The sequence below is a fragment of the Trachurus trachurus genome (assembly GCF_905171665.1).
Source record: "Trachurus trachurus genome assembly, chromosome: 19".
Classification (NCBI taxonomy): domain Eukaryota; kingdom Metazoa; phylum Chordata; class Actinopteri; order Carangiformes; family Carangidae; genus Trachurus; species Trachurus trachurus.
In genome coordinates, this window is record NC_139913.1 from 19,934,464 (window position 1) to 19,958,580 (window position 24,117).

The 24,117-nt window shown below is 43.0% G+C and overlaps 1 protein-coding gene across 1 annotated transcript in view; it reads right to left on the reverse strand.

Moving 5' to 3' along the window:
• Positions 1–24,117, reverse strand: part of trrap (transformation/transcription domain-associated protein) — a 79,129-nt gene that overhangs the window by 49,475 nt on the left and 5,537 nt on the right. Inside the window, exons 13-39 of the mRNA XM_083994215.1 lie at positions 23,554–23,632; positions 22,705–22,939; positions 22,265–22,601; positions 22,055–22,152; positions 21,729–21,923; positions 21,402–21,593; positions 21,146–21,311; positions 20,796–21,052; positions 20,200–20,400; positions 17,680–17,831; positions 15,418–15,617; positions 14,956–15,173; positions 14,577–14,774; positions 14,119–14,379; positions 13,736–13,897; positions 13,419–13,515; positions 12,951–13,072; positions 11,217–11,387; positions 10,495–10,563; positions 8,633–8,752; positions 8,211–8,330; positions 7,746–7,910; positions 7,376–7,557; positions 6,625–6,823; positions 2,658–2,786; positions 1,364–1,630; positions 721–927 (exon numbers count right to left, since the gene is read on the reverse strand). Of these exons, the coding sequence (XP_083850341.1) occupies positions 721–927; positions 1,364–1,630; positions 2,658–2,786; positions 6,625–6,823; positions 7,376–7,557; positions 7,746–7,910; positions 8,211–8,330; positions 8,633–8,752; positions 10,495–10,563; positions 11,217–11,387; positions 12,951–13,072; positions 13,419–13,515; positions 13,736–13,897; positions 14,119–14,379; positions 14,577–14,774; positions 14,956–15,173; positions 15,418–15,617; positions 17,680–17,831; positions 20,200–20,400; positions 20,796–21,052; positions 21,146–21,311; positions 21,402–21,593; positions 21,729–21,923; positions 22,055–22,152; positions 22,265–22,601; positions 22,705–22,939; positions 23,554–23,632 (4,799 nt within the window). The remainder of the gene's footprint in view (positions 1–720; positions 928–1,363; positions 1,631–2,657; positions 2,787–6,624; positions 6,824–7,375; positions 7,558–7,745; positions 7,911–8,210; positions 8,331–8,632; positions 8,753–10,494; positions 10,564–11,216; positions 11,388–12,950; positions 13,073–13,418; positions 13,516–13,735; positions 13,898–14,118; positions 14,380–14,576; positions 14,775–14,955; positions 15,174–15,417; positions 15,618–17,679; positions 17,832–20,199; positions 20,401–20,795; positions 21,053–21,145; positions 21,312–21,401; positions 21,594–21,728; positions 21,924–22,054; positions 22,153–22,264; positions 22,602–22,704; positions 22,940–23,553; positions 23,633–24,117) is intronic.

The window sequence follows — 24,117 nt, forward strand, 5'->3', positions numbered from 1 at the left end:
AAAATTGTTTCCATTGATCTATACAAAAACCACTGGATGAAACTAACAGAAATGTCACATTTCCATTCCATCCACTATTTCCGCACCGTTTGAGGTTTGACTCGTCCTCTTTTAATAAATTTAATAACATCACATTGCCCTCCCTTCTTCTATGGTTTAATTGCACATGAGTGGAGCACCACAAACTGTTTATCTCGAGGCTCTTAATTTCTAATATTCGACGAGTGCATTTCGATGAGCATCTATCATGGATTTAATTTGCCTTTAGGCTTTGCACTAAAGGCAAACAGAAATGCAGTTCTTATTTATATGCGTCAGTGTTTAATGTCAATACATGTCTCTTCTTCCTCATAAGGTGTATGCGTATTATCAAACTATGTTTAGGCTTATACTATAATAGTGGCATAAAATGATCAGAAAAGGACAATTAAATCGTTAATCTCAATTAATTGCGTGGCATTTAATCGTCAACTAGAATTTCATGACAGCCACATGTATTACTATGCATAGTCTCTGTTGAGATCAACACCAGAGCGTTATGGCGAATCACGCAGACAAGTCGATCATGATTATTGTAAAACACAGGGACAGGAATCAGATTTGTTTTGACTCTTCCGTCTGCACCGCCCCTGCAGGGAATCGATACCTTCGATAATGATGGATTGACGGGAGGAAGTGAACTACTGACCGGTGCGCCATTGTTCGTTTCTATCGGCTTACCCTGAAGTGTTGCACGATGAGATGCAGTATGTGGACCAGCTGCGGCACGGTGTGGCCCTCCTCCACGATGATTTTGCGAGTCCAGTGGGTCAACATCTGGTGGCCGTCCTCCATGCGGGCGGGCACAGCTGGTGTCAGGATGGCCATGGCCTGTCGGACGATGGCGCGCGCCTCCATGGTGTGCGCCTTCAGCAGGCTGTGGAAGACCTATACAAAGCACACAAACCACAGTGTATAGTTTGGAGAGACACCTAGGTTCTTCTTTTCTTAACTCTCCTTTAACTATTATTTTCCTTTCTACACATTCATATTTCATTAGGTGTGGGATTCCAGGCAGTACAGACAAACACACACTCTTTTGCTTTCTCTTGCAAGCACATGAACACACCCTACCACATGCTCAGTTCCACTACAGCATCTCTCTCTACATAAACACTATTCCCACTGTAACTGCCCCTATTTTAAGTATTGTGTATTCAGCTGTTATTTCAGTTCAGTTGAGCCTTCGTCATCTTGATGATTTCCTTGTTTTGTCTGCATTCGCACAGATATGTTTTACAAATGTGTCGGGTCGCGTTTTAAATCCACTACAACTTTCATTATGCCTCTTCATATTCCTTTCTCTCCTGGCGTCCCTCCTCACCTGCAGGACGATCTTCTTGTGAATGGCGAACTTTGCGATGATGTGGGCCAGAAGTAAATGGCCGCTGTATTTACAGGCGGGGTCCACGCAGGCTTTGGGCAGCAGGCACGGCCAGGCGAACGTCATGAGGCGGCGCAGCTTGCTGTTGCGCGATTTGTTGTTGTCATGAATGTGGTGGGGGGCGTGCTCCACCAGCAGGGTGGAGAACTGCAGCAAGCAGATTCGAAGCGAGTCCAGCAGGTCGGCTTGCTTCTCTGGGTCCAGAACCTGGGGAGGGAGGGGACAGATGTGAAGTTAAAGAGTGGTAGGTGGAGGTAAAGTTTTTGTTGCCAACAGCAAAGAGTGGCTGGTTTTTGAATGAGTTGCTGATTAATTAATAAGTGGTGAGATGTTCTATGTATAAAACATATTTACTTTATTGTGTGTATAGAACAAAAAGGGCAGAGAACCGACAGAGATCAACACAAGTCTTAGATTACTTGATGCACCTCATCTACATGGATATGAAATAAAACCACATTCTATTGGATATGCTTGGTCCTGAATTACACAAGAATATTGCACTTCTGAGCAATGTTTACTTTCCAAAATTACATTTGAATGACACTGAAGCACAAGAGCAATCTCCTTTCTTTTACATATAGAGAACCCCTTTCAAAAAAAAAAGGAAAAAATAGTCCCCATTCAAAAAATACCCATCAACATCTGAATTCCCTGGAGAGGAGTTAAAGAGGAGAGCAGACAGAAAGAGGGAAGTGAGTGAGGAAATGAGTTTTAACCAGACCGTAGAGGAGCCATTAGCAGCCATTACGACTGGTGTTAGTGATGAGATCTGCCACAGCGCAAACAAACACGCTGACCTTTAGCATGGTCACAGCATGACATTTACACCAGGAATTATAGTGCGGCCTGATGAATGAAACGTGATGGAAGAGAGGGACCGCTGGGATGGTGGGAGGGAGAGAGAAAACAAAGATTGATGGAAGAGATGAAAATGAAGAGGAGAAAGATGGGAAACCGGCAATTATGTGATCGAGTAGAGAAGAATCAGACTAAGTAGGATGTAGTAGCTACTAGCAGCGGACTGAGTGTATGGAGATGTGTTGGGCTGATAAGACATTGTGAGAGGAAATGCAGCAACTGATGAAATCAGAAAAGATGATGGAGAGGCACAGTTGTCGAATAATGAACAGAGAAAGCAGAGGGACGAAGTGAGAGAGAGGGCTTAATGTGAAGAAAGACGTCGAGATGAGAAGAAAAAAAAATGACAGCAGACATTCGTGTGCCTGTATACCTTAGTGATGAAGACACTGGTAATGCTTTCTGGATTGTCTCCTTCAGGGTTGGGTGGTCCAAGCAGCTGCTCGCCTTCCCCCTTCTCAAAGCTGTGCAGGAAGGCTGGATTCAATATGTGTTGCAGCACCTATAAAAATGGGGGTAAAAAAAAACAATGATAAGAAACCCAAAAACATTTCTGCAGTCAATTAGGGGAGTGTGCAACCTTCACTCTCTCAGGTTTTAAAAGCCTAGAATGGATGATTTCACTCAGAGCACACCATCAAGAAAGGAGAAACTAATCAGTGAAATCACCTGGTGTGGCTCCAAAGCTGCTTAAAAAGGAAAAAACCTGCACAGCTCTTCATGGTACATAATTGAGTGATGAAACAGTAATCTACTCCAAATCTATTCTAAAATCAGAAGGACACAGGCCTTTTGCAGATTGATAATAATGGAGGGGGAAACATTTTTGATTCATCAGCAACTGAAAAAAGGAACTTAGGAGCGTAGACAGTTTTGAGGTAGAGTGATGTCAAATATGACCTAAAACGATGGTAATGAAAGAGGCGTGTTGTTTAAAGAATGACAGAAGAATACAATTTAAACTCTAGAGATAAAGTTTGAGAAGGATTACATGCTTTTTTGTCTAAATGCTTTGAAAGAAACAAAACTAAACTCTGCTGAGGCAAAGCTTAGAAGGCTGTTTACCAGCCCAACCCCCCCTCGAAAACCTGTGGGGATGGTTACCAAATGAAGACAAAGGCTTGATTAGCTAGTAAAATGCCGAATAACCCCACCCCAGTACAACTAACGACTGCATTTATTAAAGAAGCTGCTATCTGTTAATGAACCCTCATATTCAATCCATCATTTGGGGGGGAACAGGGCATCGCTCAGTGGAGAACGAGCTGTGCCAGCATATGTTTCCGACTCCCCCATTAGCGCATTATTCACACGCGCTCTGCACAACGACGTACACGCATGGTCGATAGATTCACACGTGCACACATAGAAAAATGCTCAGACACTCCTAAATGAAGACACAAAGAAAATGCATTGAGCCCCAAGTCTGTTCTCCAGTCTCATCTGTTCCTTTAATGCCAATTATAGGATGGGATCCTGCAGGCTGTGTGTGTTGGTGCATGTGTGCACACATAATACCTCTGGGCAAGTCGCCTAAATCTCGTTCTGCAGGTGTCTTAATTATCGTAAATCCCATTTCCATACCCTTAAACAAATAACAAGAGCCTGTTGTGTGTGCCTGTGTGTGTGTGCTTTTTACTGCGGTAATGCTAGGATTCCTCACCCACCACAATAGAGACGAGATGGTGGCAAAGGGGACCCAGAATAATGAAATGCCCCTACACACACTAGGTATGTGCAAATAATATATGGCTTTTATTGTTAAGAAGCCACAGGTAGTCTTGAATAATAATAGTGTGCCAGAACTACAAGCACCTTTAAAAACTTTTTGGCAGTGGAACATTTCTCTCAAAGTGAAGGGCGTCTTATTGTAAGTGTGTGGTCTGAAACCTCACAGAATGCCTCAATCATGTGTAGTCATTCAGCTGCTTTTGTCATTTGTTGACTGCTTCTTAAACAAGCTAATTAAGATGCTTAATACAGTTGCACTCGGGTGTTAATCTGGTTTACCATCAGAAGGTATATTACAACAAGTTTTAAAATGTATCTTGGTGTGAATCATCTATGTTGTTGTTTAATGTGTTATTTGTAAATGTGCAAAACAAACAATTTCAACTAGAATGAAAAACTTGTTCACATATACTTGGAACAGATATAGGTTCCACTCAGCTTGACTTCAATCAGCACTGAGGAGATGTTACCAACTCAGCATGTAGACACTAGACACATTCGGATGTTGTAGAAAACTCTGCTACACTGTACATCTTGTTGTGAACAAAAAAAGAAAGGGGGGGGGGGGCAGCAGAATGTGAAACAGACGTGCTGTGCTTCATAAATTTCATATACTTGTTTGTTTGCTTGTCTGCTCGAAATCTATTGCATGAATAGTCAACGGTTTTGAACGGGGAAAAAAGCAGCACAAAAGCAGTTTTCTGTGAGAATGGTTTGGAAAGAACAAAAGATGCAATACAGGAGCAGCGTGAGGTCAGTCTGTGGTATCATAGATGATTCATTGCTGCTGTCACACACTGTCTCTCTTCTCCCTCTTACACACTCCTCTGTGCCTCGCTAGATGTGAAATATTCTCCCAGACCCCCCTGACGCTACACAAGAACATGAGCCTCTATGCAACTCCTAGGGAAACTGAGAACTGTGCGCACAACACAGACACCTTTCCCGGTAATATAAGGCCGCTGGAAAAACTCTAAAGGCAATTATTTAAATGTTAGTGGACGTAACACCCACACTCATTTTCTTCCTCATGACTCATACACCAATCAACACAGACAGACTTGCACAGAAACACATCTTTTCTCTGTATGTCTGTCTCTCTGTCTCACACAAACACACAACTAGCATCTGCTGTACACCAGAGGAGAACAATTAAAGGAATAAAACAATATTCTATTGTTTTTTGTTTTGTTTTGTTTTGAACTCTGCACTGCTAGAAATCTCATCCTGGAAAAAATGCAGCACAATGTGTTGGCTGGACACTGCCTGCTTTCATTCAGACTTTTTCCACTCCATATGCTACTAGAGGAACAAAAGCTGAAAATGAGCAAAAAAAAGAGCGGAGTGAAGTGAGCAGCATCAAAAACACAAGTGTGTGTCCTTGCATTAGGGTACATTTGCCTGCTTCTTGTATGTGTGTGTGTGTGTGTGTGTGTGTGTGGCTTTGTGCAACTGAGTGCCAGGGCAGGCCTTCCCCCCACTGACCCGTTTGTACTTAACAGCAGTGCTGTTGCTCCTCTGTGCCAGGTTGTGTGTGCCGTTACAGCCCATACAAAAATATGTGTGCGCGCATCTGTCTGTGCGAGTGAGCTTAATTAAAAAGCAGCCCGAACGATTGTAACCACAGCAGGTCAGGTAGGGAGGACAGAGGCATTCATCTGTGAGCCTCTGAGGGTCTAAAACCAGACTGAATGACCTTCCTGACTCGATCAAAGAACTTCTGCTACAAAACACGCCAACCATAAAAGTCACACAGATCAGGTCCCTAAACGGCTGCATTTCCCATTTGATGCTCAAAAAATCCAGCAACATGATTTATGATGCATCTTTCAGCCAAGCACTGGGAAAATATGGTCCATATTTTTTATCAATTTACTAGCAAAAATCCAAAACAACTTAATATGTATTTTTTTCCTCTTTATCCGGTTTTCTAAGCAGGCAAAGCTTAATTTATGCAGCACATTTCATTCTAGGTGGAAGTACAGTGTACTGTGGAAAGCATCAACTATCACCACATAAATGTTACATATGAATTAAAACCCATTAAGAAAATATATTAATGAAGACCTACAACCAATCAGTAAAAAATAATGAGAAATGCAAATTAAAATTTAAACAGTAGAAATAAAAACATAAAATAGTAATGAGACAAACAAGATAAGACATGTAACCAATAAAAGCAACGGAAAAAAATAAAACAGCAATTAAAACCAGGAACCCACAACTCAAAGGCACAAAACTGAAAAGAAAACTTCAAGCTCTATAATTCCTCCTTTTAAACTTCAGTACTTCAAGAAAACAAGAGATATAACAAAACTATTTTACGCATTGTTCAAAACAAACACTCAAACGTATCCATCAGTGCAATCTGATCCTCTGCTTACTTTCTTTTCATGCTTTTCAGATGGCCGATTCAAGTGTGTTAACAATTGTTGTGGTCACATTATATCCATTAAGCCAAGCCAAGCCACAAGTGCTGGTAATATTTTCCTGAGTGGTAAGTCGGTAAGTCTACCTCCAACCACGATTTGAATGTTCCTTCTCAAAGATGATTAGCAAAATTGTAAAAGACATCAGGCATCTAGCCTATTAAATGCCAATATGCATACCTTCGCTTTGAGCTCGTCGTTGAAGTGTGGATCGTTGAATTCGACAAAGCGGAAGAACAGGGCCCGTTTCTGTGCGATTGAGTAGTTCCTGGGAATCTCCTCCTCCATGTATTCCTTCAGGAAGGTCATGTTGCATAAGAAACGACCCGTGAAGGCCCGAAGGAGCTGGAACAGCAGCTCGATCTCCGAGTAGTTTCGCCTTCAGAGCAGAGACGGAGTCAAGTTCAGTGTACAGGTGTGTAAATGTCTACAACTGTGACACTGCATGATGTAATTTTCAAATAATCTTTGATAACAACGTGATTCTGGTAATTAGCATTAAAAGGAAGAGTGACTGAACTCATACTCTCTAAAAGTACTCTGAAGTGGTAGGAGGTTAATTGCAGGGTCTAAAACAAACATCTGTTGAGTGTCTAGCTAAGTGGGTTAGTTCATTCTCAGTAGACAGGGAGGTGGGGGAGGAGGTCATTCAGGATTGGAATTCTGTTAATTAGTAAAAGTTGGGAAATCTAATAACTTTTAAAATCATTACAATTATTAACTTTTAGTCCATACACAGGCTAATAAATATGTGACTAACATGGTTATTTTAGGTTTTAACACTCTACAGATATCAATATATTTCAGACTGAAGTCCTTCTGTTACTCTTGAGTGACTGTTGATGGTGTCATCATTTCATACAAGAACCTTACAACACAGTTTCCTCTTGAACTTTTCACTTTCCATCACAATTTAAATAGCCCTACTTACTTGCAGTAGCTTAAGAGGCAGAAGGCCAGCAGCTTGGGCTCCTTCCAGTTGGTGGCAGCCATGTTGTCTTTGCGGTGTCTCTCCTGGAAGGCCTCACTGACCCAGACTCGTCTGAGTTGGCTGACCAGAGAGTGCTGTCCCGCCAGCCAGCCCTCATCATTCTTCACTATGATGCTGATGATCTGAGCAAATAGGAAGAAGGAGTATGGTTAGAAGTTAAGTGGTGGAAATCACGGAGAGTCATGTAGTAATTATAGGATTCAATACCACGGCTAGGTTAGTTTTACACATGTACACATCTCACCTGTCAAGACATGGCTATGCATACAGTAGGTTCACTTTAGTGTAATTGTATTGAAAATGTGCATACTTTGATGGCTTGAAACTGCAGGTCCAGTCGGGCCGTGGTGGTAGAAGGAGACCCAGGTCGGACAGTTGCTGCAGTGCCCGCAGGAACCAGCAGAGGGACGAAGCGGTTGGGATTAGAGGCCAACACATCTCTTAATGGTTTGGCGTCTTTGTGTTTCAGAAAACTCTGTATATGAAAAAATTGACTTGGTGTAAGTTCGCAAAATCACACATTAAGAGAAAGATGGTCCGTGAACCGTCTCAACAAACTGTAGCAAGACACATGATACAGAAAATTAAGAATTTTTACTGGGAGTGATCCATCTCAATTTGGTTTTAAAAGGACCACTGAGCCTTGCAACGCCCAATATATCCCTGATTAAAGTCCATTACTGAGGCAGCAAAAAAAAGCAAAATGCTGTTCTAATGGCTAATGTGTCGATGAAAAGACTGAAGGGACTGCTACTTAGAGCTGCTAGTCTCTGACCATGAACATGCGGCTCCACTGGGGGTCGTTGAGTGTAGCCTCCATCATGAACAGCTCCACAGTCTGAGATGGGTGACGTGTCAGGAACTTGATCAAAGGCTCCCTGAATGGACTGCCGGCCTGACGCAGGGAAGGAAGAGTGAGGGAGAAGAAGAGAATAGCAAAGGAAACAGACAGACCAGGGAAAATTGAGGTGATTATATGAATGCAAATGTATATTCTATCAGGGTTTTCTGAAGAAATGTACCAAGAAACAGAGTTTACAGATATTCACATCCATTTAAGCATCAATATTTATCATCAAGCTTTTCTTTAAATTTAGGGAGAGCTGCTTACATTGTGCAGATCTATGATGTAATTTTTCATTACTTGTAATAAAAAAGGGTTGGAAAAGCTTTCAAAGAATGGAGAAGATGTCCTACCTCTATGAGCATGGCCCTCTCCGTCTTCATGACTACCTCCAGCAGAGGTTTGACCAGGGTCTGAGGTGCAGCTGGGATCAGGTGGAAAAGGTTAATGATGGCAGAACAGATCTTCATCTCCTACAGAAAGAGTCAGAGAGAGAGAGAACAGAGAGAAGAAGGGAGAGGATGAAGTTTCTGGAGAGACATTGGGACCCGAAACGGACATAATCTGACAGACAGTCTTGATGGACAGCCACTGTGGAAAGACAAAGATGAATCTTAGTCAAAAGACGACTACCATCATCAGGTAACATGACTCCCACCAGGAATGGTGCGGAGCATCCTGCTCAGATGACTTCTTGCATTAAAGGTACAAACAAATAAAAGACAGCATGTACAATAATCTTCATTAACCTAGTATTAGCAAAAAGAGAAGAATTAGACGATTTAATTATTATAAATGTGGGGTTAGAACAAGGCTGAGATGACAGTTGTTTCTGAAGACAATCACAGACACATGGACACAAAAGTACAGGGCAACTTCACCAGCACCACTACTACAACATTGGTTCATAATCACCACCACAACATTGGTTTAACTATGTTTCAATCACTGACAGAAAGTCACCAACAGGGGGCGCAACACCGGGTCAACATCTCACCTCAACGCCCTCCAACGCAGGCTGTACCGGAACGGAAACAATGATCAGAGTCAGCAGAACAGTTTGTGTGTATTTTTGAGTGGTTGTGTGTGTTTGTCTGTCTTTGTTCCATATGGAGGGTGAGGAGATAAGACAGGGTGATAGTGAAATGAATGGGACAGCAGCAACCTTTACGGGTGACCTAGGGAACAACTGCTGTCAGAACTGGGTGAATAACGGCGGCGGGGGGCCACGGTAGAGTGTCCGTGGAGAATCCAACACAGAATCCATGACATTTGCAAGAAAACACTCCGACGGATATCAGGTCATGAATACAGAAACTGACATTTGTTTTTGGTCAAACCATTTCGGTGAAGTAATCATAGTTTTTTTTTTATATACACTCCTCCTCACACCTCATTACTCCACTCCATATTCTCCTTCCCTCTGTCAAAACCCTCTTTAATGCCTACATGTCTTCAGGACGTCATTCTCGGCCCAGCTTCATCCGTCTTTCTCCAATTTTTTGTCTTTATCATGCTTGGCTAATTGACCTCCTGACCCTTGCTTTATTGTCAGTGCCAGCTTTGCTGTCAACAGGCACAAAGACCACGAGCTGGAGGGAGGGAGAGACAAAGGACCAATTTGCATCTAATTAAACAGACCATTTTGAGATGGGGCAGGATGAACTTGCATAAAAGAGAAGGCAGGAAAAAAAGGAGGTTGCTTGATTTCTATGAGGGGGGTGGGGCGGCCGCAAACCACCTCTTTCTCTCTCACCTTTCCTTCGCCTTTACAAGGTTATCTGTCGGGGAAGATAATGAGGAGACGCAGAGCTGGGCCCACCACCGCCTGCCTGGCGCCTAATTAATCATTGATTGTAATATGGCCACTCACAACTCATCTGGGAGGAGGCCACATTGAGGAGGTGTTGACTACATGCGACTATGGCTTTTATGTGTATAAGGGGCTATTTCTCTACTCCCCTCTGTGACAGCTGTTTGGTTTAGGCAGGATAGATCAACTGAATTAAAAAAGGTTCCAGTAGACAGCTGTATTGACCTGTTCTTACAGGAGGCCAAAGCTGCTCCTGTAATATTGCATTACAGCAGGAGTTAAGCTCATGTAGGGGAAAGAAAGAAGACATAATAACAGTTGTATTAGTAATGAAAGCGCCACATTTGTATTACATTTCTCAGCAGCGTGAGATGTGGGGCGGTCTGAACTGTGTGTACTTACGCTGCCATCGCTGCGCTGGCCTCCTTTGTGTGTTATTACAACCACCTCCATCCATTTCCTCAGATGTTGCTGAGAAAGACAGAGACAACAAGATGAGATGTGATTGTGTAATGTGTGTGTATCTGTCTACCTCAATAGGTAGAGCATGACACCAAACAAGAACTGAATATTTACTCAAGAGATTCAAGTAATAAATAACACATGTTCACCTAATAAACAAAACATCTGCTGCAAAGGCTCCTTTAATTATGAAATTATTATAGAGTCACAAGTGCACAGACAACAGTCAAGAGCATCACTGTGTAATAAACATGTGAGCTCTGCTACAGAACTATCAATCTACCACACAACTGCCAAAAAGGATTGTGTCAGCTTGGGTCATACACATTTAAATACTTTACCACTCTTTACTGTGGCTGTAAATAATATGAATATATTTTTATAATGTAAACTACTATTTACTAATTTTGAAGACAAATAGCAAACCTAACTCTGCTCTGCTGACTCTAAGTTTTACAATTTTTAAAATACACATATTCTTAGTAACTTACACAATCTAAAGTTCAAAACATGTAATTAAAAATTGTTAAAAATGTTAGTTGTCATGTTTGCCACACTGATGGCCTGAGAAAATTCATTCTGTGCTGTGAATTGTTTTGAATAAATAGACAGTAAATAAATATTATTGGATGAGGAGGAGGAGGACAGGGTGGGCTTCTCACCATCATCTGGTCACAGAACTTGTCGTTGAAAGAGTTGGGGAAAAGCCGGGTGACGGAGGTTAGGCGGTTCACCACGTTGAGCGTCAGGCTGCGGTAATCACCCAGCATCATTAGGAGCGGACGCATGTGAGTGTGGATCTGGTCCACTTCAATGGTGGCACCTTCAAGGAACTAAAATAGAACATAGGAACATCCTCATTTACAGTTTCACAAATTCCAAATACATTTTTGTCACTCTTAGTTAAATACTGAAAAAGAAAGAAGGTAGAAAATCAATACAGGGTATGGTAATGCAGTTGAAAAACTGTAGGTGTTGTTTATCAACTGAATTCACAAAGTGTTATTATCATAAATCAAACTGAAGGCTTGTTTTTCTCTGATGAACCTATTCAAGCTATACAATATTAGGTCCATGTATATATTTTCCCCAAAGCATTAAACCAAATCATTTTAATTTCCCTTCCAGAAATTATTTTCCTTCCACATCAGACCTGACCTTGTCAGCTTTCTAGTCCCATGAACTGCTCACTACCCCTTGTGTCTCCATTAAGGAACTAAGTCCGCTCAAAGAAGGGCATGGCCAACCGTAAACAAGCACACATGCCAACACCAAACACTGATGACGCACACCCACACCCTCACACAGACGGGAGGGGAATGATGCATGGCAGCCACATTCATTTTCCTCTCAGCACTGAGAACAAACACTCCATCCTGTATCGATTGGGCCATGGCAACGCTCATTAAGGCTGGCAGGGCAGAGATGAAAGAATGGCGAGAGAGCAGAGAATGGCCAGGCAAAAAATAAATAAATAAATCACAGGATAGTGAAAAGGAGTGACAGTGGTAAGGAAAGAAAATGAAGAACATAGAAATGGAGGGAAAAGGGGCTTGGGGGGTAGATGGATAGAGGTTACGATGGTATGGATACTTTGATGAATAGAGGAAGGGCTGGTTCAGGGAGAGTGTGATAAAGCAGAGGGAGGTCCATATGAAGATAACTAGGTGGGGAAATGGTAAGAGGGGAGGATTAACAAAAGACGTCTAAGATGACAAATGATGGGAATGAAACAGATAAATCAATAAGGAAAAGAATAATGAAAAACTAGATAAAAAGAAAAACATTAAATGAAATAAAGATGCAAGTAGATAAATTAAAAGGTGAGAGCATCAGGGTGACCCAGTAGAGGTCCACTTCAAAGAGTCTTCAATCCTGATTAGGAAAGGTCATGTCTGTGTGTCTCAGGCTATGTTTTTGCTCAAAGGGAGTTTGACTCTCAGAGTGCGATATGATGCAGGTCTGAGCTTTCAAAGTAAATCGATTAAGTCTTGAAATTAATTCAAAATCAACTGAAAAACAAACAGGTAGTAAATATAAAGATGCCAAGGTCAAAGTGAAGTAAAAACAGCGTTGCCTGGTGACAAACATGGCTGGATTGTGGATCATGAAAATCTCAAAATACAGCCTCCCAAAGAATTTCCACAGCTTTGTGATGGTGAATGTCAACTATTAAAAAGGACAAAAAACAACATTTTCCTCCTCTGTGTACAATGAAAACCACAATATTAGAAAACCACCAAGTCTAATAAGTGATTTTGGAATTTAGATTTTTTTTTCTGAACTTAAAAAGTCCACAACAAAATATTATGATTAATATGTCAACATGTAAAATGTTATCACCTGATTCTAAGTCAATTACAAAGCAACAAGGAAGTGATAAATGTTGCCCTGACCTTCCTCATGCACGCCTCTCCTGCTTCCTGTAGTTCATTGTTGGTGGAGTTGAGGGCTTTAAACAGTGCAGCGATGATCTTCTCTCTGGACTGTGGCAAGTAATTACAGGCTGCCAGGGCATCTACGCACAAAAGACAGAATATCAATAACACAGACATGAGATGATGATCAAATTAATAAATAATCCTAACATAACAAGATTCTGATCTTTTAAGATTTGAATGAGCTAGTTATTAATCAAGTTCATAGAGGAAAAACAAAGACTCAGCGAAGAACAATAATTATCAAAAAAAAATTCTCCAAACGTGAAAGTAAATAGACTTATAAATTCTATTATAAAATTCTCATGGTAATTTCCCAGAGGATGAGGATTATAGTTTGCATGAAGATTAAGGAACAATTTGCAATGAACACAAAAGGCAAGAGAGCATCAATACCAAAACTCAATATTATACTATCCTACTCACTAAGGGCAGCGATGCGGAGGGGAACCAGAGAGGGGAGACTCTTGTAACATGGCAGTTTCATTAGAGCAGCATCCTCAGCTTCACACAGGTTCAACAGCTTGAAAAAGAAAGGGAAAAAAACACACAAAGGTCAATGATCAGGTATAAAAGCAATGATTATTTAGGTCCACCATGTGTGCATGTCACCACATGTGCAGAAAACTGGTTACTACAATGAACTACAATGTCCCGATTGACCCAATTCTTAATATGGTGTATTAGCAAACAATCTGAAAAGGTGATGTGTGCTCGATGTGTGACTTCGGCATCAGGCGTACCTCAGTGTAGAACACCTTGTGCTCCATGACATTAAGGTCCATTGTGAAGAGACGGGGCTGCAGGGTGGTGCAGAAGGTGTTCCCTTCCATTAGGCCGATCTGGGCGTTGGCGGGCTGGTGGCGCAGCAGGTGTTTCTTGGGAGGAACCATGTCTTGCAACACCTAAAGAGAAGGAAACTCCTTTAAAACACTCTCAGAAGAAGGCATCAGTGCAGGGTGATCAAACACATTTGTTTACTAGTCTATCTTTTGTTCAAAGTGAAAAGAGGTGGATCGTATACAAGTCTTGTTTAGCAAAGCAGGAAATCACAACATACACATGTAAAAAAATAAAAAATAAAATAAAATAAAATAAAAAAAACCTTTACAGTCCCTGGGTTTACCTCTTTGTGTGGTTCCATGATGACAGTAACACTCTTGCCGGTGACCTGAGCAAGCACCTGCAGAGAGTGCATGGCCTGCTTTCTAACAGTGGAGTTGGGGGAGGTGACCTCTCGGACCAAGTCGTGTGTGACCATGTGGAAAGACTTGTCCTGGGCGGCCAGCAGCTCCTCTGTCTTCTCTTCATCCTTCAGTGGAGTGGCACAACGCACCAGTAACTGCTCCAGGGTGGTCTTGGCCATGGCGACTGCTCCATTTGACACCTGTGTGAAAATCAATAAGTTCACAGGTACAATGCCGTGGCAGTTACACAAGCATCATGGGAGAACAAAGGGCAACCAAAGACGGGAACGGATAAATCTTTGCATTTAGTTAAAAAACTAAAAAAACAGCTAAGTCACATCTATCTTTTTCAAATTGTTGTTGAATATTACATAATGCACTTATTTACTCTATTTACCTCTCCTGTGAGGTCCATCATGACAAAGAGCAAGGCCTTAAGGAAGGTGAGCTGGTTCTGCAGCACCCAGATCAGAGGCAATCTCTCCATCAGGAACTTAATGGACACCACACCACCGAGCTTGGCGTACCAGGCCTGCTCATAGCAGCAGGCACACAGTCGCTCCACAATGTACGAGAACAAGGGCAGCTGGCATGCCTGCAGATGTAAACAAGAGGCCAGAGTGATTACCTGACTGTCACTGAAAAACTAAACATACATTTTAAATGAACACATAAATCAAAACACTCAGAGTTATCTTAATAGCCAACATAGGAAGAAACACCTTTCAGGAATTTACAAATGCATGATCCCTCCGACGCCCTCTTTAGTTACTTACCCTCTCCTTTGAACCGAGGATGATACTGGCCACGTCAAAGATGACAGCCAGTGCCACCTCGCCAATCTTACACAGCTCCTTCTCCTCATAGGCCATGCAGATAGCTATGGCATCAATCAGAACCAAGGGATCCATGCCCTTTGAGCCATTCTCCTCACTATGAAACATGGCTGTGCTTGGCTGGCTGCCGAGCTGGTAGCACTGCAGCAAGAATGGCCCTGAGGTCAAAGGATAGGACAAAAATTATGTTTAATGTGAATGTTCATTTTAATATATGCATGTAACTTGAATTTAACTTTCTATACAGCTTTCGTGTTTAATGCAAAATTAAAAGGCCGGGGTTTACGTCAGAGAAAGGACAAAATTGGAAAGTGATAGATTTTCTTGTGCAGTTGGGAATGCCAGGGCAAAACAGAAAGCTAATATTAGACGAAGAGAATACGAAGAGCAGTGGTCCCTCACCACACTGCTGGGCCACGGCGACCATGGTATAATGGCGAATCAGGCTGGCTACGAAGGGCAGCGCGCTGGGCCTCAGGTCCTTTATCACGGCAGACATGAATGCCCCAGTCAGGGCCTGTTCAAACGTTCTGCGGGCAGGCGTGTCTTGTGCTTTGTAGCGGTGAGAGATGATGACATTGGGGATCCACTTCTCAGTGAAGCTAATGGGGGAGAAAACCACACAATGGATTAGAGGATTACATATTAACAAGGACAACATATTAATATGCGACAATGGCGATGAAACTTCCTTTAAGCCGGAAGCCCAAAAAATCATTTAATGGTTTGCGTTCAGCCCATTTGCTCGATATTCCAGAGTAAAGATCCATCTCCATTACTTCTCTGCAGTCCCCCAACCCCGGTATCCCTGATTCTTTTAGTCCTCACATTTTCTTTCTCCTCTCGGTTCCTGCTGCCTCTCTTTCCCTCTGCCTCCCTCATTGTCCCCTGTTGGTATTTTTGTTATTTACTGCAGCTGAAGGCAACTGGGCCGTGGTGTGATTGAGCAGCTGTTTTCTCCATGCTTGAGCTTGTGTTTTATAATGCCACACGCCAGGGGCAGACCTGATGGATCACTTCATTTCATTATTGCCATTTAAAAGACTGCTCTTTGGAGGAGGAGAGAGAAGAAGGGGGACTGAGAGGAAAGGAAAAAGCCAAGCGAGGACTGCGGCGGGTGGAGAAAGTGGGGGTGGCCCAGAATGTCAGATCAATTGCCCTTCATTCATTTGGAGGCTTGCCACTCCACTGCTGCCACGTTCTCCCCTGGTTGGCATTTTATGAATTGCTCTGTGTTGCCTTTTTTTCTAAACTGAAAGGCTTTATTTACAGTGACCAAATACTGAGGCAGAGAGAGATGGTGTGAAGAAAATAAAGGATGGCAGAAAGAAAAAACAAAAGAGTCAAAATCCTTCAGGAGAGAGAGACAATTCCAAAACGAGACATCAGACAAGAGGCGGCGGCAGCGAGGCCTCCTTGATCATAACTGACACACTTCATTATCCCCTCAGAAATCTGCACACAGACGCATTCATGCGCATGTGTGCGTTGGCGCGTAATGACAGGAGAGTGTAAGGGGCATGGTGTAGCGTAAACAGACAGGGGAAAGTCAATTAGCCCCTGCCCAGAGATCAATGATGGTAATGTGACTAACCCACCCGGCACACACCTTCCCCTTCTTGTTTCTCTGCTCATGTATGTGTCTGCTTCGCACTGAAGCCTGCCAGAGGGTAAAGGAGCGCCTGCAAGTGTGTAATTAGCAATTCTCGCCCCTGAGACGGAATTGATGAGCCAATATGTGTTGGGGAGAGCAGGGAAGACAATGACGTGAGAGACTGGAAAATAGGGCATGTCAGCAGGTGGTCAGATCAGACAGGGTGGGTGGAGGTGCTGAGGAAGGGATACGGAGCTGGTGCAGTGGGCGGGGTGGAGAGATGACAGACAGGGAGGGAAGGGGGTAAACAGTGAACATGGGCTAGAGGTCAAGCTCAGGTTAGGCCGTGTAAAGGTTAAAGAGGGGGATGATTGATTGGAGACCTGTTTGTGTGTGGACATAATGTCAAACACATGACATGTAGTTTTATCACCTGCGGTTTATGTAAGACGAAAGCAGCCATCTCTGGCAGCAGCAGCACAAACATAAACATACTGAACATGTCCTGAAAAACAGGTCTGCCAAATATATAAAGTCATGGTAGCAGGGCCAGGAGCACCTGAGTCTAACTACATTTTGGGAGCACAAACAGAGAATTTAGGGGCACAAATTGACTTGCAAAGCAAATATTCACATTTCCTTTTTATTCATGGTCCTCATATACTTCAGATAATACCTGTAATGACAGAGTCCAGGTTCTTTGAGTGTTAGAAAAAAATAAAACTGCACATTTACTACCAGCGGATGAAATCTTTACTTGCACTGTCTCAAATTTTAGGGGCAAAATGTCCTCATTTAGGGGCAGTCTGGAGCCTGTGGTAGCTGTATTCATTCTACACAAATCTGTCCACTCACTGTTAGTAGATACATGCACCATCAAGGACATTCCTTACAATACATCTGACTTTATTCGCCTGGTAAAGAAAAGTCTACCCGTATTTCAGTGCTGAATAGTGCATTTGCTACTGAATTAAAAATGAACTGATTGCAAGTTAATGCTACAGTAGCTGCAGCATCCAGCATCCAGGCAGATGTCAGAGACAAAAATCAAACCCAGATTGTTTACTCACTTGGGATGAGACAGAAGCTGGTAAAGGGCATGCTTGTTGTCATCCAGACTGGTCATGGCCACCAGGAAACACTTAATGACCTCCCAGGCCTGTCGTCTGTAGTAGGGCTCCGTGTTGGCGCTCTTCAGACAGTCCAGAGCCGTCTCTATGGCCTTGGATAGAATATAACAAGCAAATCATTTGCATTCAGAAAAGACAAGTTCCTATGCATGTCGATATTCTTCAATTACTAACGTGAGAATAGAACTGCAGTATGTAACTACATACATAAATATATATGATTAATTTGCAGGAAGTAACATAGACGCCATCTGGCCAAGCAAAGGTCATGATGATTTCTACATTATGGGCTGACAAGCCACAGCAGCCCGGCACTTAAAAGGGAGAAAATGAACTAATTAACGCCACTCAGAACAGAGGAGGGAAGATTAGGAGGATGCGAGAATAGAAAAGGGATGAGAGGAGAGATGAGGACACAGCATAATTGAATTGTGGACCTGTCAGTGTATGAGGATATCAGGATTGTTCTGTCAGGACCAGGACTAGGACAAATATTCTTTTATAAATAGTAGCAGTGGCTTCAGAGCATTGTGACCCAGAATTGTAAATTGGCATTTTGTTAGGTCCGTCTAACTTCCAAATCCTACACAATGACGAAGTGAAAACATGATTCTAGAAAATGTGCAACTTCATTAGCAATCAAAATCTCAGACGTAATATTTACGAAAGCAATACCAACATCCCTTATGTTATCAATAAGGTATCAGTTTGGCCAATTATTAATTACTTCATAAATCCCTTTCCCAGCAATAACAGCTTTGAGCCTTTCTGGATATGTCTCTACAAGCGTTAACACCTGAATTTGTGCAATTGATCTCATTCTTCCTGGAAGATCCTCTAAAGCTCAGTCAGATTAGATGGGAAATGTTTGAACTACCATCTTCAGGTCACTCTATACATGCTCTATTAGGCTGAAATCTGCACAGCTCGTTGCCAGCAAAAAACAGGCAAGATTCCAAATTTCTAGTTTGCACATGACAGTAGCAGAGCATCGCAGTGTCTCTCCAAATTCTAAAGAGGAGATTTCAAAAATAAGATCACATCATCACGATATGCTGTATACCAGTAGCACAGCATCCTTCAGGTATGTTCCAATCATGTTTTTCTCCGCTGATCTATAAGTGAGATATATCAGATACAGTTGCTCCTGTGTAGCCACTATAGACTCAATCTTCATGAAGGCCTGACTGGTGGTCATCCTTACATCAGGTCCTGTCAGATCTGGTTTTGTTGCAAGCTCTGTACTCAGCATCCTGGTGGCTTCAAACATCTTCTATTTCTAAATTATTGAGTCCACTGTTTTCCTGGAGACACTCAATACTTGGAGTTTTGTGCCTTTGCCCTGATCTACACCTCACAACAATTTTATTTAGGAGCTGAATTTCTTCATGGCTTAGTTTTTGTCCAAAGATGCAGGGTGAATTGTGCCACATATGGTCTCCAGTCAAGTTAAGTACACCCAATTTGCAGAAATCTTTAAGAAAAAAACATGTTTTCACTTTACCACTGGATCATTAAGTGTAGTCTGATGGAGAAATGGCAATTGAGATTGACATTTATATGAATACAATACAATAAAGTCGCCAAAAAGTGAAGGGATCTGAATACTCTGAATAAAGTTGCTGTAGATATATAGAAAAAAAAGAAGACTTTGAAAGCAAACCTCTAAGAAAACACTGCTTTCTACTTGAGCCTTTTAAGAGTTCAAACTTGCAGGCAGAACATTTCTTAAGTGTTCACAAAGAAAATAAGATTCAAGAGGAAAACGGGAATTGGAAAAGAACTTGAAAGGCAAAAGAAGCAAGAGAATGTTAGAGATATGCATCTTAAATCCCCTGCGAGTGTTTTTACACGTTCTACCTTGATGAGTTTCAAGTTATTCAGATCACTGTTATTTGATCTCTCCCTCTACCTTAGAGCACTTTAAGCCTTCTCTCCCTCAACGTGCCAGCTAACCGTATGGCTGCACCAAGAGCCTGCAAGAGATTCATGCCTTCAGTCTGTGCATGTGGGTGTGTGCAGCATGTGAGTGTGTGCGGTGCCTCTGCTCATGATGATGGCAAACACACAGATGGATAGCCAGAAAGAAGGAGCAGCCATTAGAGAGAGTAAATAATGCCGTCATGGTGGCCCACACTAGATTGATGATTACTGACTGGGGATGAGGAGGAGAAACAGGAGATGAATTTAATTACCTGGAGGACACACACACATCCCCTCACTCACTCCACTCTCTCACACACACAAAGCCCTGACAAGGATATATGGGTCTCTGTGGAGAACAATAATGAGGAATATCAAGCTGTTTTACGTTTAATTCTTGCTCTCTAAAACTGAAATACAAAAGTGTAAAGGGTGAGAGAGGGGCTTCTCACTGGTTTCTGGTAGTGCTGCAGAGGGAAAACTTTCCTCAGCATTGTGCTGCAAACAACACAAATCAACATTGTCAGTGTATCTTACCTTCTCCATGGGCAGCTGTATGGACGCCTTGCAGTCAGTGAACTCGGCCTTGATGCTGGGCCCCTGGACCTCAGTCACCACGTAGTGCAGCCTCTGAGACTCCTTCAGCATCTTCCTGTTGCTGCCTCCAAACTTCCCCAACACCCGATATGCTACGTGAGAGATGCTCTCTGCTGGATTACGGAGGGTACGCCACAAGGCCTGAAGAGAGGAGGAGAAAAAGCATAAATGGAGGAAAGCGAGTAAGGGCACTGTGCTGCATATTAAAAGATATGTGGGAGAGCTGACTGATGATGAGTCGCTACAAGCTATTAGAAATACTGGTATGGAATCGTATAATCTATTTGGCTTGTGAAAAGGTCAGAATTTCTGGATGAGAGACTTAGGCACAATATTACAAACATGAGATACCTCCCATAGTTCAGTATTACAAAAGAGAAAGAAGTGAGACATGTTGCACCACTGTCTACTGACCACTAGAGGGCACATTTGCTAACGGGAACTGCGCAAAGGATTCAGTAATTGTCAGATCAGCTCTATAAGAATAGCATTCGGCTGTGCAGTGATTGGTCATGACGATCAGAACAACGTCCCACCTGCATGAGCTCAGCCCTGACCGGCTGAATGTGGTCGTAGAGGAAGTCAGGCTGTAGGTTGTCCACGCACAGCTCCAGGGTGCGCAGACCCTGACTAACCAGAGTCTGAGAGCCGTTGAGGGCAGATACCAGCGGATCCATCAGCATGGGTAAGTAGGGCAGCAAGGAGCTCAGACGCACGGGCACCGTCAAACACAACTCCACAAACAGGTCCTTCATGTGCTGCTTGTGAAGACCACTCTGCAGCATGTTCAGACCTAGATGCATAAAAAGGAGATTGGAGAAAAATGATTACACATTCTCACCTTTGTTAAATACAACTTGAGAGAAATCATGTGTGAGGTTTTTACCTTGCAGAAGGTTCGGCAGAAGGGGCAGAAACTCCTGGTAGAGAAGGTCATGGCTGCCTCCACCAATAGAGCGGAAGAGGGCACGGAGGAGCAGGAAGTAGTTGTAGGGTTCCTTGGCCGACTGGGCCAATTCCATAGAGCTGTTCACTATCTTGTGGAGGTGTGGCTGAGGAAAAAAAGGCAGTCGAACTTGTAAAAATGCCTGAGATATAGGAAGAAAGTATTACAAAAATAGGCAAAAAAAAACTCTTGTTACCTTAAGCATTTGTTCATTCTCTGCAGCAAACAGTGACACTGAGCCAAAGACTAGTTTGAAGAGCTTGAGGTAGAGGTTTGAGAGCTCAACGTTTGAGCCCATCTCTGGCAGTCTTTCAAGAAGATACTCCACTAGGATTGTGGCAAAGAGCGCAGATGTTGAGAGGTTGGCCAGGAAAGAGTTTGCCACAATCTGGGAAAAATCAGAGAGCAAGACACGGAAATTGAGCAGGTGAGCAATTCAGACTGAGTATTTCATTAACTGGGGGGGGGGGGGATCACCAATGTTTATAAAACTTGCACATTTTTTGTATGCAATTGCATGTACCTGTAGTGCATAGTTCTTGGAGATTCTCTCCACCATGTATGGCACAGTGGTTTGAAAAATCTCCTTGAATGTGAGTGGATTCATCATGGTGAAGACCCCAGCAAAGTGCTCCAGCACCTCCTTCTCCTCCTTCATGCGCACAGTCTGACAGTTGGCCACCCTGATGTACGTCTGCTGGTTGTTAGCAACCTGTACCTAGTCAAGAGAAACAGTTGTTACACTGGGCCACCGAGTCTGAAACCATTCTCTTCATCAGACCCACATCTTATTGACTCATGCATATTTTTTATCACTGATACTGATAGAGTCTATGTCTTTTGTCATACCTGGTAGATGTCCAAAGCCTGCATGGCATATTTGACCAGCTTGATATAGATTTGGGTCTCCTTTGGCTGAAGCTGCTTGTTAGGAATGAACTGAGCCTCTGGAGAAAATGCAAAAACATAAACAAGAAGTTAGATGGTGCATGTAGTTGCCGCGAAATCTAACCAAATAATCATTGATGCATTTTTATGCTCTGTGTCAAATTCTCTCACCCCCTGGCGCCTTGCAAGAGGTGATGCCCCATGTAATCGTCTTCACTCCACATACTAGCGTCTTGACAAGGCTGCGGCAGTCAGACACCTGAAAAGTCTGCTTGTCTTCTTTCTCCCCGGGCCGGTCAAAGGGTGTTGCTGGGGGTTGAGGCGTTGCGGCGACGGGTGTGGGAGGAGCAGGAGGAGGAAGAGCGGGGGTGGTGGATGGAGTGGGAGTGGCTGGTACGCCAGGTAAAGCCCCGGGGTCTACTACGCCCATCTCCGACTGAGGCTTGCACTTTTTGAAGATGGAAACGAGCTGGTAGCGGGCGATGGTGTGGAACTTCAACACAAACACCTGATGTGAAAGAGAGAGGGGAAACAAATGCTCAAAATTTCTTCATTGTGCATCAAATATGCACCGCTGCTTTTTGTATCGATCCCAGCTCTGAGCTGCTTACCTCCAGCATCCTCATCAGGATGTCCCGCCCGTTGCCGTTCTCCTGCTCTGACTTTGAGCGGATGCAGTCCACCAGGTTGAGCAGCAGTTTGCAGGACATGGTTTGGATGTTACTCGGAAGTGACTCATCATCGATGTTTTTGGCGAAGAGCTGCACGGCCAGGGATAAATCTGTCAGGGGCAGGTTCTGCCGAACGTGGTGCACCAAGTCTGCTAGCGTGCTGTAGGCCAAGGGTCTGGAAAGAAACGAGAGCCATGTCACTGTGGCATTTGCAGGCAGAATTATAGTCATATTTCATGACTGAATGGTAGTGAAAACTGAAAAGTCTGCGCTCCAGTGAACTGGCACCTTCTAAAAAGGCAGAAGTAGTAATCACTAAAGTTTGACAGATAGGGAAAGTAGCTGCAGATGCAACTGAAAGTGGCATATGTGAGGAAGAAAGAGGGGGTGAGGTAATGAGTGACACTGATAGTCCTGCCAGTTCTCATCCAGCTGCCTCATTTGCTATATGGCACTAATGTGAAATGACAGCTATTTTGTTGATGAGGTGAGCCGCTTTGGCATCTGTGGAGGGTTCAAGGAGGTTTTCGACCTCGGGGACGATGCGCGGGCAGTTTGCCCTCTGGAGATGCAGGTGTACATGACAGTTTGACAGTGTGATCCGTGCTGCAGTGTTGCAGTTGCAGTCGGCTTCCCTGAGAAGTTTGGCAGCACTGAGAGCCGCCTGATTAATATGCTAGGACACTTAACATGCACCTGGCTGAGCAATCAACCTCAGGAGAGAAAAAGAAAAGGGCGGGGGCTAGCACCCGAGAGATCGAGTCATCGTGCACAGACACACAAACTCACCTAAGAGTCTCCCGTGCAGTGTAGCCAGAACCGATCAGGATGGATTCATCGAACAGTTTATCCATACAAGGAATAAACTCTGCAACACAAAAGACGTATTTTAATGGCATGCTTCAAAAATACTGTTTTCCCAAGAAAAAGAAGTGCAGCAATACATGTTTGCACCGAATACCAACAAGAGCACAAGGAATGATAGATATGAATATAAATAATAGAAATGCTTGTTGTATTAAATACAATCATTCTGTGGCAGAAAGAGATTTACTAAAACCTAAACACCTAATTTTGGTTACATAGTTTCCCGAGTTTTAAGCAGTTCTACAATGCTAAATCTCCTGCAGAAAATGAGGCAAAAACACTGAAAATAGTTTCAGCTACAGAAGCAAACGTAAACTCACAGTATAATTCAGAAAATCAGCCAAACTGTGCGTCACGGTCTCAAGATTTCTATGATGGGTGGTTGAGCTTTCATTCCATTTCATTCAGTCTCACTTTCCACTGCTTAGTCTCCCAATCTGAATTAGGTTCTACGGCCACACTTTGACAGCAGCTCAAAAAAAAAGT